The 13,710-nt window shown below is 42.4% G+C and overlaps 1 protein-coding gene across 1 annotated transcript in view; it reads right to left on the bottom strand.

Annotated features, from left to right (window-relative positions):
- Window positions 1-4,063: 4,063 nt before the first annotated feature.
- BCO1 (beta-carotene oxygenase 1) overlaps window positions 4,064-13,710 on the bottom strand; it is a 31,267-nt gene continuing 21,620 nt past the window's right edge. Inside the window, exons 8-11 of the mRNA XM_032770610.1 lie at window positions 12,264-12,369; window positions 11,264-11,358; window positions 6,887-6,998; window positions 4,064-5,049 (exon numbers count right to left, since the gene is read on the bottom strand). Of these exons, the coding sequence (XP_032626501.1) occupies window positions 4,877-5,049; window positions 6,887-6,998; window positions 11,264-11,358; window positions 12,264-12,369 (486 nt within the window). The 3' untranslated portion in view covers window positions 4,064-4,876. The remainder of the gene's footprint in view (window positions 5,050-6,886; window positions 6,999-11,263; window positions 11,359-12,263; window positions 12,370-13,710) is intronic.

Below are 13,710 nucleotides of genomic sequence, written 5' to 3'. Positions count from 1 at the left end.
ATAGCCCAACTATGTATGGAGCAGCTCAGGAATAATAAAGCGATGAATAACGAAAATAAGTCTTACAATGACTTTTGACCATTTTTCTACCTTCAACATAAATCCCAAATACTAATTAGAAATTAGTAGAACAATTTGAATTATTCTTGGAAAAGATTTTCCTGTACCACATTTTATATCGACCAGTGTCAGAAAGTCCCAAAGTTGACTAGGTTAAAGAAGTTGACTTGGTTAAGGATTACATTTGCTGTATATTGACTACCAAGTCTATGGTAATTAACATGAACAATGAGTTTTCTACTACAGATGGAGTCCAAACCCCACATCGTTACTAAAGGGAAGCCTGCAGTGGTGGTTAAACACCTGTTTTATGAGTTGAAGCCCAACAAGTTTTAAAGATGAGACTTATTTTACATGACTGTTTGCAGATAAAGGACAGTAGGTTGGCTCTCTTTTAAAATGGCACTCTCCAAAGAATGGAAGTAATTACTCTTATTTTAAATGTAGTTTTCCAAACTGGTGGTGTTATTGTGTTACTTATAAAATGGTAATCAATCTGTTCCTTACTGGGTAAAGTTCTAGGGCACTGGGAGTGGAGTGGTGTATGTGTGTCTTGAAAACCTCAAAGGCCAGGTCTACACTGCGACTTTAAATCGGTTTAATGGCCGATATACCGATTTAACGCTGTATCCGTTCACACTCGACGGCGTCAATTAAATCGACGTAAGCTCCTTAAATCGAATTTTGGAAAGCTCCTCCAAACAAGAGGAGTAGTGCTAAATTCGATAGTGATAACTCGGATTAGGGTCATGTGGAGGAAACGACGTTATTGGCCTCCGGGCGCATCCAGAGTGCAGCACTGACCGCTCTGGACAGCAATCTGAACTCGGATGCAGCGGGCAGGTAAACAGGAAAAGCCCACGAACTTCTTGAATTACATTTCCTGCTTGCCAGCGTGGAGCTCTGATCAGCACGGCTGGCGATGCAGTTTGAAAATCGAACAAGAGCTCCAGCATAGACCGACGGAGATACTAGGTCTGATCGCTGTATGGGGAGACAATCTGTGTATCCAGCTCCGTTACAGAACATGAAATGCCAAAGCATTTGAATAAAAACTCACGGATACACAGCGCTGTGTGACAAGCGTACGGGAAGCCAGAGACCAAATGGACGCTCATGAAGGGAGGGAGGGGGTACTGAGGACTCCAGCTATCCACAGTCCACACGCAGTCGTCTGAAAATTATGCATTCTTGGCTGAGCCCCATGTAGGTCAAAGACAGTGTCTGGCGTGGTTCAGGGAACAGCTCCTCAGTTTATCCCCACCCACACCGTGAAAAAAAAAGGGAAAGATTGCTGTGCTATGGCGTTTGCAATGCACTCCGCGAAAAAGGCGCCAAAGGGTTTGCGCTGCCGTTCACAAAGGGGGTGGAGCTGTACCCAGCACCACCCGGGCAGTGTTTCTGCCCCATCAGGCATCTGTGCTCTCAACACGGAATGGGAACTATGGATAGCTGAGGACAAGCTACCCACAGTGCACCGCTCCTGAAATTGATGGAGCTTGGACCATGGACGCAAACAATCGATTTCGGATCCACGTGACGCGCTAAACCGATTTTATTAGATCTGTTTTGTAATATCGGTTTAAGCTAATTCGAAATAATCGTGCAGTGTAGACGTACCCAAAGACTCCTATTTGTGCATGCGCATGACATTGTGAAATGGCTCGTTAAATTTTAGGGTGGAAATTATTCGAGTGCATGCAAATAGTTGGATGTCAAAAACTGCATGATTAATTCAGAGTCTGGCTTCAAGTCATTTTGCTATTGTGGGCCTCTGCACATCTGCACTGCAGCTCCATGCCAGGTGTCCAAATGCCTATGCCCCAAAGTGGTGCACAAACTAGGGGAAAGTAGGCGTTCCTCTGCCTACAGGTCTGATCCTGTAAGTGTGCTTATAGCTCAGTTACTGAAGCTGGCCCTTATAGGGAAGCTTGCACAAAATGAGGAGCTACCTCATCATTTTTAGCCCAATGGTTAAGGTACTCAGATGTGAGAGACCCCAGTTCAAGTCCCCCTCCATATGGTGGGGAGAAGGGCTTTGAAAAGGGATCTGCCAGGGTGAGTGCCCTAACGCTGGGCTGTGGGGCTCCCTCAGTCCTGGTGCAGATGCTCTACTGTAGCTTAGAGCATGAAGGAAGGATTGGGCCAGAGGAAGAGAGCACATGATGAGTATGAGAACGACTCTATCTCCTGGTAGTTAGCACAGTCACGTGGGAGACCCAGGATCCTATCTCCTTACTCTAATGACTTTTTAAAATTATTTATCTACAGTGGAATAGCTTCACCATGTGAGACTGAGGGAACGCCCTCCTCAGAATATCCTACAGCCCAGTGATTAGAGCACTCACCTAAGAGGTGGCAGAGCTCTGTTCAAATCACCCTCAGGTGGAAGGGGGACTTGAACTGCATCTCTCCCACATCGCAGGTGAATATCCTAACCCCTGAGCTAAAAGTTATAAGGATGGCCCATCTCTACTTTCTCGCTAAAATACCATAGATGCCTTATGCCAAGCAAGGGTTTGGAGCAGAGACTCCCAAGCAGAGGGAAGCACCTCCCTGCTGCCTGGATTTAGGAATCTATTGCCAAGACAGGGGCAGGGCGTAGCGCATACCCTCAATTTCACACCTACCATTGGCTGGCTTTTGTGAATCCCATGCTGAGGCACCAGTCTCTCTCCATTCATTGTATAGGGAGCCTTGGCACCGAACTCAGGCCTTGTGGAGCCCAGTTATTTTCTAGGCACCTCACCATGCCTAAATTTCTTTGTGAACCTAGCCCTGTGACTCTGTGCATCTTCGTTAAACACATGCTGTATGTTCTTTGTACTTAGAATGTACATTGCTAATAACAAATAGGTAGATAGTTTTCCTTCCACTTTTAGCACAATGTGTAAGTTTAAAAATAAATATGAAAAAGATAAATCTGCAGTACTAAAAAACTATTGAGCAAAGAACAAAGACAAATAAAAAATCCTCCTCCAACATTAGAGAAATTTGCACCTTAAGAGCCCAGTTACAGTACAAAAAGAGTCATATACTACCATGCTGGTCTGCAGTGCTTTAGCACCTCTGGGCTCTTAACAATTTTTTAAGTGCACAGTTATACTTGCACTGCAGATAGGCCCTAAGTTATCTCTCTTGAAAGGAGAGGGCAAGGTAGGAGCAGTGGAAATTTACCAGATGTAGAACAAAGGAGGCCAGGTGATGAGGAGGGGTTTAAAATAAAGAAACAGAGAGGAACAGGGGTCACATGGGAAGAGGAAACATAAAGCAGGAGAGAGCAAGGTCAAAGACCTGGGTAAGGGGCACCAGGAGGGAGGGGTCACATAGCATATAGAAACTGCATAGGGCCAGGAGTCCCTGCCTGCTTTCCTGAGTTCAGATGGTCCCTGGGACTCTGGACAACCCAAGAGATTCAGACTCCACCCAAAGAATGGCCTGGGGTAGTGAGGAAACTGAAGCAGGGACATGTATTTGTTTTGTATGATCTGTACTTTTCTGTGCTTTTGTATGATTAAGTAAAAAAGAGCATAAAGGTGTTAGACTGTGCAAGGTGTGTGATCATAATTGCTGCATCCCCCGAGAGAGTTAAACCGTCACCTGAAGTTTCACCCCTTTTGAGTGGAGTTCTGGGAGATGGGTGTGTTTAAGTAACTGGGATAGCTTGAGGGTCAGTGCTGGTTCTGAGAACCTGGGGCAGGTAAACTGTGCTGCCTCATTTCCAAGAAGGAGGCCCATTGCTTGAGAGTCAATGCCCAAGAAATGTGCCAGAGGGGTCAAGGGAGGAACCAGTGAGGCAATCTGCTGAAGCTTCGGAAGCTTAACCCACCCCAGGAATCTCCAGCAGCAGAAGGTTGGATTCCTCTGAGAGCAGTCCAAGTGGGTGGCCAGGAAGGGGCATTCTTTAGGTTTTGTAACATTAATAGAAGCAATTCATTAAATGTAAGTATCTGAGCTCTGCGAGTAATATGTGCATAAAAATGAGAGGTTACAACATTAGAGGTAAAGAGACAAATCACCATTTATCTTTGAGACAATGCAGTTAAATGCCATATCAGATATTCCTAAGGGAAAACAATTACAGTGCAAAGGAAAAGATTAAATACCATTAAAATATAATTATGTGTTAATAAAAGCATATGTTCCATTTGAAATTGTTATTTAAGCTTCAGTTTCTTCCACAAAGGACACCACCCACTCCCTTTTTTTAATGCCACAAAATGATTCATACTGCAGAAGTTTTCTAGGCTCCTGATCAAAAAGCTGCAACACTTTAGACATTTCACTTTGGTTTTAGTGGAGCTTTAGAAATCAAGCACCAAAGAAACAGATTTCTATGAATCATTACTGCCGTAGCTCATACTTAAAAATATCAGGATTTCTGACAGGCAAGAGAGAGAATTTTGATCATATGCTGTCTTGAAACAATCCATGAAAGTTATACAAACTGGCCGAGCCTGACTCATGCTGTATGCTATATTGTAAATACAGTACCTCCCCTTTCTCAGTATAGTCAGTGACATATGGAATAAAACACAGCTCACTGCCACTAGTGTATACAACTTGTAAGGTATAAGAGAAAAGAGTGTTCAGAATTTAGCTTTTTTTTGCATTCTGTTAAATGTTTTTTTGCAATAGTTACTTGCCTGTTGTGCATATCACTATTATTTGTAATGAAAAATAACTTTATAGATGTAGTATTTGGTTATTCTTTGCCATGACATAAGGTGGTTTGCAAATGACAAAAGGAGTTTTCTTTAGGGCCAGTAGGTGGGTTGTCACATTTTAATGTTCACATAGTAAGATGAAGAGCCTTCTATTCATGCTCTGCATTCAAATCCTTCTCTGGTATGAAGATTCCATGCAGGTCCAGATGCAAGTCTACATTAACTGTGGCCCGTGCCATCTCTGTGAATGTTTTAGCATCCAAGATGAGCAGGAAAGGTGCTTTCCTGGGATCTGATGTCACAATGGAGGATAAAATAAGACCTAAAAAAGTATACATAAGGAATGTATTTAAAAAAAGAGAGAGAGAAACAGACTTGCTTTCCCAAATAGAAAAAGCAACAACATCAACTGATAAGTCTGGATAACCAAGGACAGCAATGAAAACTGCTTTGTGGATTAAAAAGTCTAAGAATCCTAAAAAACTAATGAATGCCTCCATCCTGTTGCTGGTCTGCCTGGTGTATACCACAAAGAAAAGATGCTGAAGCAGTACTCTCAATTAAGTATTTAATTGTGTGCCCACAGCATAACTGGTAACATTGTTGGGCATCTCAGCTGTGAGGCTAGGGACTTGAATGGGTCCTAAAGACTGCACTCCTCACCCCCACTGCAGGTGGTTCCTCCAGAATAGCACTGGCAGGAGATGACGTGGGAGCTTGCAGTACTACTGGATCTGCTGGCCCTGGTCTGTAGTTAGATGGCTTCAAGCTTCAGGACATTCAGTCTAGCAGTTTTGAAGAATTCTTTGATGCCAACCTGCTAAAAGATGGCTCCAGTGGGCTACATGAAAAATCCATTTATTTTTAACGTCCAGCTTGGGAGCATACACGTGAGCTGAATTTGGCTCATTGTTCCTTTGCAGGAGTGGAAGGAGGCAGTCATATGCCCAACTTTGAAGAAGGGTGACACAATGAAATGTAAGAACTAGCATGTCATCTCCCTCCTCATTACAGCCTATAAAATCTTATTTTGGATACTCCTACATAGACTTATTGCTTCAATCGAGGAAATAGTAAGAGATTATCAGTGTGGATTCTGGAAAAACAGGTTCATTGTGAATCAAGTATTTTCAGTTCATACACTAGAGAAAAAATAGGAATATGATCAAAATACATAGTTTTTCTAGACTTTATAAGAAAGCATATGATAGTATATCACAAGATGGCCTCAGGGTTTTTTTCACTGACAAAATTATTAGGATGGTACAGCTGGTACTAAAATGATCCTCGGAATGGAAAACCTACCTTATGAGAGGAGACTCAAAGAGCTTGGCTTGTTTAGTCTAACCAAAAGAAGGCTGAGGGGAGATATGATTGCTCTCTATACATATATCAGAGGGATAAATACCATGGAAGAAGAGGAGTTATTTAAGTTAAGCACCAATGTGGATCTTAGAACAAATGGATATAACTGGCCATCAACAAGTTAAGTCTTGAAATTAGGTGAAGATTTCTAACAATCAGAGGAGTGAAGTTCTGGAGCAGCCTCCCCAGAGGAGCAGTGGTGGGCAAAAACCTAACTGGCTTGACAAGTTTATAGAGAGGATGTAGGCAGTCTGTCATATCAATGGCATGTAGCCAATCTGCGACTGCTAGCAGCAAATATCTCCAATGGCTGGTAATGGGACACTACATGAGTAGGGTCCTGAGCTAAGCATATCTTGGAGGGACAACCTTATGGTCTTTGACCTCATGGCTCACCAAGGAGAAGATGGAGGAATAATACTGAGAAAGATCTAAGAGCACTTAATGTGAATGACCATTAACAGAAAAAATTATCATTAATGAGGAAAATATGTCATTGAGAGAAAGAGGTTAGGGCAGATAGTGAAAAAAGTTAAGGACCTCCATCGCCATGGTCTACAGAGCTAGGGAGAAATAGTAGCAGACATCTTTGTTTGCAGAAGCACAATGGCTGAGGCTAATTTTACTTACTCCATGGCACTGTTGCTCAGTGAAACAGATTTCATATTAAAAGTCATTGACAATAAAACAGTTAAAATTTCGGATTCTTCATTGCCAGTCATCTTGATAGTAAAGGGCTCTACATAATTATATATATTTTTATCCCCAGTTTCTTACAAGAGCAGTCTCCTTACCATCATCCTCTTCTTTTAAATCAGGACTGGGAACAAAGACAGGTTCGGCTGGCCAGCAGTGCTCCTCCTCCCAGATGAGCTTTTTCTTTGTCAGAACATCAATTTTTACAATCTACATTATTAAGACAAAAATCATTCTTCAGTCTCCATTCTAGCTCTTAATTTCAAAATCATTCTGTGTACCGTACAACAGAGTGGCTGGGTAAAATGACAGGATCAGTACTAGCAGCAGAGAATCCTGTGGCACCATATAGACTAACAGACCTTATAGTCTGAAAAGATCCCTGACTTAGAACTTAAAGGTATTTAAATGAATTACAAGATACAATATGCAAAACAATATCAGATGTCTTCATTTCACCTACTGCATATCACAGATGCCTAAAGGTTTAGGCAATGTAAAAAAACAAAACAAAACAAAAAACGCTGTAACAACAACTAGGATTTTATTTAAGTCATTTGTAAAGGAGGATTATCTTTGTTAGAAATCACAAACTTGCTGATTTGTTTGAGCTAGTGTCAGATATGCTGACAAACATTTTATTGCATCATTGCCTATTAATATTACAGATCCAACTTTATTTTGTAATCAGCTGGGATAATTAAAAACAGGAACAATTAGTGAACTCTATCTACTTGGCCTTATAGTCTCTCAGTAGGTTTTAGGATAGATTTTGCTGAATGAGCAACAATTATCAAGAGCCAGCTTGTCTATAGAACTTTCTCCTACCCTCAGTTAATAGGATTGGTCAGCTTACAATCTAATTGTGGTCTAAGAAATATCTCTTTAAAAACTGGTATCATGGAGGAGTGTGGGGCTGGGGCTCTTCCAGTCTAGGGCTGGTGCCCGAACACAAGTTAAAGCTTCCTGAAAACATCAGGGGGTCAGAGTGAAGGGTACATTGTGATGAAACAGGCATCTCTGTATGTGGTAATAACAACAGTCCGTATTCTCAGCTGGTGTTAAGTGGTCATAGCTCCATAATTAAACTACACTGATTTATAGCAGTTGAGAATCTGGACTGAACTAACCTCGTTATCTCTAGCTTGCTTGCTAGCATATATATACCTGCCCGTGGAAATTTCCACTACCTGCGTCTGACGAAGTGGGTATTCACCCACGAAAGCTCACGCTCCAAAACGTTGTTAGTCTAATAGGTGCACAGGATTCTCGCTGCTTACAGATCCAGACTAACCACGCTACCCCTCTGATACTGAACACCATGCCAAGGCCACTGCAATTTAGCCGATTGGAGTTGGAACCATCAACCTCCATGAGAAACTGCACAAATACAGACAGATATCATCTTCCTTTCCCAAATGCAAACGGATGGACATCATACCCAATGGACTAAAGGTAAAATCCACTGCTATCTACATACTACACCAGGACCCACAGTGAGAGATTGCATACACTATCAAAGAAACTGAGGACCCTGATCAGCCATACCTATAACAGCAAACAGGAAAACATCAAAATAAGAGCTCTCAACCTGGAGACCTTCATAAATAACCAAACTTCCATAAAAACGGACTTCGCTAAAATAAACAGGAGATTACAGCACTCTCAACATCTGTTACAAGGAAAAAGGACTGTAAGCTGTCTAAACTCCTACCTGACACAGGGGCCACAAACCGTGGTACCCCTAACCCACCAGCAAATATGTCAATCTATCCAACTACACGCTCAGCCAGAAGAAAGTGGTCCACTCTCGGGGACTCTCTTTCTGCCCTGCCACCCCCACCAGCATGATTATAAGTTCTGTGGCGATCTGGAAGCACTTGCGCGCCGACTCAAAAGATCTTCCAGGACAACAGCTGAACAGTGCACCGATACACAGTACCCACCCACACAGCAACAAAAAGAAGAACTCCACATGGACTCCTCCTGAGGGCAAATGACAGCTGGACCTATACATGAATGCTTCCGCCGACGTGCACAGGCAGAAATCGTGGAAAAACAACACCGCTGCCTCATAACCTAAGTCGTGCAGAACTCAATGCCATCCACAGCCTCAGAAACCACCCTGACATTATCATCAAAGAGGCTGTAAAGGAGGTGTCTGCACATGAACAGTCGACTACCAGAAGGAGGCCGCAGACAACTCTCCAATACCAAATTCTACAGCCACTCCCTCAATCCCACTGAGAATACACTAAGAAACTGGACCATCTACTCAGGACACTCCCTACACTAACACCAGAACAAATCAGCATACCCCTAGAGCCCCGACCAGGGTTATTCTATCTACTACCCAAGATCCACAAATCCGGAAATCACTGGACGCCCCATCACGGGCATTGGCACTCTCATGAGGGACTGATGCGATAGTGGACTCTCTACTCAGACCCTATGCCACCAGCACTCCGCTCTCTCGTGACACCACGATTCCCTGAGGAAACTACAACGCATTGGTCCTCCCAGAAAACACCATCCTAGCCACCATGATGTAGAGGCCTCTACACAAACATCCCCACACAGATGGAAACAAGCTGTTAGGAACAGTATCCGATGATGCCACAGCACAACGGCTGCTGACTCTGTGCCTTATACTCACACACAACTATTTCCAAGTTTGATGACAAATATACCTCAGATCAGTGATGTAGGGCACCCGCATGCCCCACAATACGCCAATATTTTATGGCTGACCTGGAACAACGCTCTCAGCTCTCGTCACTCACGCCCCTTCTCTACCTACGCTACATTGATGACATCTTCATCATCTGGACCCATGGGAGAGACTCTAGAAAAATTCCACCCAGATTTCAACAACTTCCACCCACCATCAACCTCAGCCTGGACCAATCTACACAGGAGATCACTTCTAGACATCACGGTGCAATAAAGTGATGGTCACATTAACACCACTCTATATCAAAAACCTACCGAGACCGCTACGCCTACCTTCAATGCCTCAGCTTCCATCCCGGCACATCACACGATCCATTGTCTACAGCCAAGCACTGAGGTACAACCGCATCTGCTCAACCCCTCAGACAGAGACCAACACCTACAAAACTCACCAAGCATCTCAAAACTACAATACCGCACGAGGAAATAAGAAACAGATCAAACAGAGCCAGACGTGTTCCCAGAAGCCTCCACGCAGAAAAACCAAGAAAGAAACCAACAGGACTCACACTCGGCCATCAACTTACAGCCCCCAGCTAAAACCCCTCCAACGCATCATCAGGACTACAACCCATCCGGACAAGATCCACACTTTCACGGATCTGGGTGCAGGCCAATCCTGCCCACAGACAACCTGGCCAACCTGAAACGTATTCTCACCAGCAACTGCACACCGTACCATAGTAACTCAGCTCAGGAACCAATCCATGCACAAACTCGATGCAACTCTGCCCACATACTACACCACGACACCATCATAGGACTAACCAGATCAGCCATACCATCACGGTTCATCACCTGCACGTCCACCAATGAAAACGCCATCATAGCCAGCAATGCCCCTCTGCTATGTACATCGGCCAAACTGGACAGTCATACGGAAAAGGATAAATGGACACAAATCAGATATCAGGAATGGCAATATACAAAACCTGTAGGAGAGCACTTCAACCCGCCTGGCCACACATAGCAGACCTTAAGGTGGTACCTGCAGCAAAAAATTCAGACCAACTTCAAAGAGAAACGCTGAGCTTCAGTTCATTTGCAAATTTGACACTATCAGCTCTGGACTCACAAAGACTGTGAATGGCTTGCCAATTACAGAACCAGTTTCTCCTCCCTTGGTTTTCACACCTCTACTGTAGAAAAGGGCCTCACCCTCCTCACTGAACTAAACATCGTTATCTCTAGCTTGCTTGCTAGCATATATATACCTGCCCTGGAAATTTCCACTACTGTTCTGACGAAGTGGTATTCACCCACGAAAGCTCATGCTCCAAAACGTCTGTTAGTCTATAAGGTGCCACAGGATTCTCTGCTGCTTTTACAGATCCAGACTAACACGGCTACCCCTCTGATACTTGGCCCAATTAGTTTATTTTTGTCATGTGGGCAATGTAGGACTTGCATCCTTAACTTTTAATCCTTCTGCTTTTAAGTGCCAGAGTTTGTAATTGTGATACGTAAACATATTGTTGTGACTTACTTGTTTAAGAAATGTGGATTTTTAAAAATTTTTGGAACATTCACATTACAGAGCAGAACCACAGACTAGTAATGTTCCAATTCTGACCATACAACCAGGCAGCTTTGCTATGGTTGTATGGATGTAGATCAGGGCATAATTTGGAACATGTAGGTTAGCTAATGAAATAAACTGCCTTCATAATTTGCACACTGTTTAATCTGATTTGGGTTATACGAATACAGTCATGCAATATGCAATCAGTGTTATATTATACCTTTGTGGGAACTGGACTCCACCGAACTTCTGTTGCATAGATATATCTGTATTTTTTGCCATTATAATCATAGTTGATCCGAGGCAGCTCTATTCCTACAGGTAAAGTGAAACATACCTACTGGTAACAAGGAAGGAAAATAGCACAACTGTACATCTAAGACGTTAAAAAAAATGAAGCACATATAGTCAAGATCTTCAGAAAAGATCTTCAGTTAACCTCTGCAATATATATGCCTTGGCAGGGTCTAAGTTAAATTTGCTTAGACTTCATGTACAGATATATGGATATATTTTTAAAAAACCGAAAGCTGAACAAGTATATAGGTGATACAAATTCATAAACCACTGACATTTCACTCTCATGGTTTAGCCACAGCCTCATGATCCCCCAATGTATTTATATTCTTACTATTCAGTTACCTTTCATTTTTCCATAAATACATAGTAATATAATGTGTTTACCTGTGAGGTGCAACTGGAGATCTCTTCCCCAAATTAAAAATAGATAAATGTATGCATATAGATAATCTTGCATATTTAGATCCCGTGATCTCAGATCTGACCTGAAACCTTAATGTCATGATATTTTGAGCATTCATAATCTACCTGTTCCTTGAAGAGATATTCACATTAGATTTACATTAATTATTCATTTAGCCTGGATCTAGCAGTTAGGTCACTGAGGTGAACCCATGTGGCCATGCGGAACCTCACTATTCACCTCCAGGACCTGACTGCTAGATCAGGGCTAGATTATATAGGATTATTTAAGAGCTATTAGTAGGGGTGCTGGAACAATTTTTGTATGGGGGGTATTGAAAGCCACTGAACCAAACCATAATCACTGTATATGATGGAAACCATTTCAAGTCAAGGGGTGCTGTCACACCTCCAGCACCCCCACTTTGAGCACCCCCGATATCATACTAGTGTCTGTAATTATAATGCACCCACATTTAAGAAAATACAATGGAAGATTTTTAATAAACACGTCTCACCTTCACATAACATTTCAGGCTGACAGTAGATGCTTCCATCTTTTTCTTTCAGAGCAGTTGCTGTAGTTGACGGAAGTTTGACTAAATTAGTACCTACTTCTGCATCCTGCAAGAGAGAGATGCTAAAAACAACAAGACACTTCAAAGGACATATTTCTAATTTAGGACTTTCATCAAGGTTGATTTTACTGTATGTAAATTGCTATTAGGTTCCATTTGGCATAAGCCAGATGATCCAACTTCAAAAGGCTGCTTTCTCAGAGGCATTTCTCTTGCATTTTTAAACTATTAGCATTTCCGTTTAAAAGCCCTTAATTTGCAAGGGATTCTAATAAATCAGCTATAGGTCAAACTTGATAAAGGTCTCAGCCCAGATGCTATTTTTGCTTTATCACAGAAGCAGTGTAAATTCATCATGTTATTTGGGAATTAGGGCTTAAGGCTGGGATTTTCACAGTCATTTAAGAGAGTGAGGCACCTAAGTCAATAGGGCTTGGACTCTCATATCCCTTCAACTCCTTTGAAAATCCCAATGTGTAAAAAAATTAATGTAATGGCTTCTCATTTTAAGTGTGTGTGCGTGTGTGCGCGTGTGTGTTATCTAGCTCACGTATTATCCTCTGACAATGTTAAATAGACACCATGTACACTGATGCCATTTGGTGTTTTTTAAAAAGCTTAACACTGATATTTACTTTAATGAAAATGCCACTCAGTGTTCACATTAGTAGTTCAATGAGATTTTTCAGTATAGTGTCTTTCTGTACAACAATCCTGAATTCTTAGATTGCAAGGTAGGAAGGCAGGACAATTTGAGCAGAACCATCAAAAGAATGCAAGGATGGCCATACTGGGTCAGACCAACAGTCCATCTAGCCCAGTGTCCTGTCTTCTGACAGTGGCCGGTGCCACGTGCTTCAGAGAAAATTAACAGAACAGGGCAATTTCAAGTTATTCATCCCCTGTCGTGCTTCCCAGGTTCTGGCAGTGGGAGGTTAGGAACACCCAAAGCATGGGGTTTTATCCTTGACCATCTTGGCTATTAGCAATTTATGGACCTCTTCTCCATGCATCAAATGTATCTTCCTGCATTGCTAAAGGACTGTTTTCATGGCATTAACAAGATCCAGTTTCCAGGGCGTAACAAGGCAGACAGTATCAGCCATTCCAAACAGAATCAGGCTGAAACTTGCCTGGCAAGTTGCTGAGCAGTAAATGAGTTTTCCCTACAAAACAGTGATGTAAAACAGTTAAGCTGTTTCAAAACTACAGAAAGGTTTGATTCTTTCCCCTGCTTTAGTAAAACTCTCATTGAAATAAAAATCCCATCATCTTTATAAAATTACTATTGAAAAGCAGCTAAGGGTTTTTTTTTCAGGGAGGGGTTGGTGGGTAAGTTGTGAGGGTGGGGTGAGGGAGGATTTTTTACAGGCTTCCACTAATGTGC

Source organism: Chelonoidis abingdonii, chromosome 19 (genome assembly GCF_003597395.2).
Source record: "Chelonoidis abingdonii isolate Lonesome George chromosome 19, CheloAbing_2.0, whole genome shotgun sequence".
NCBI classification, from domain to species: Eukaryota; Metazoa; Chordata; order Testudines; family Testudinidae; genus Chelonoidis; species Chelonoidis abingdonii.
This window is presented reverse-complemented; position numbering and strand designations above follow the sequence as displayed.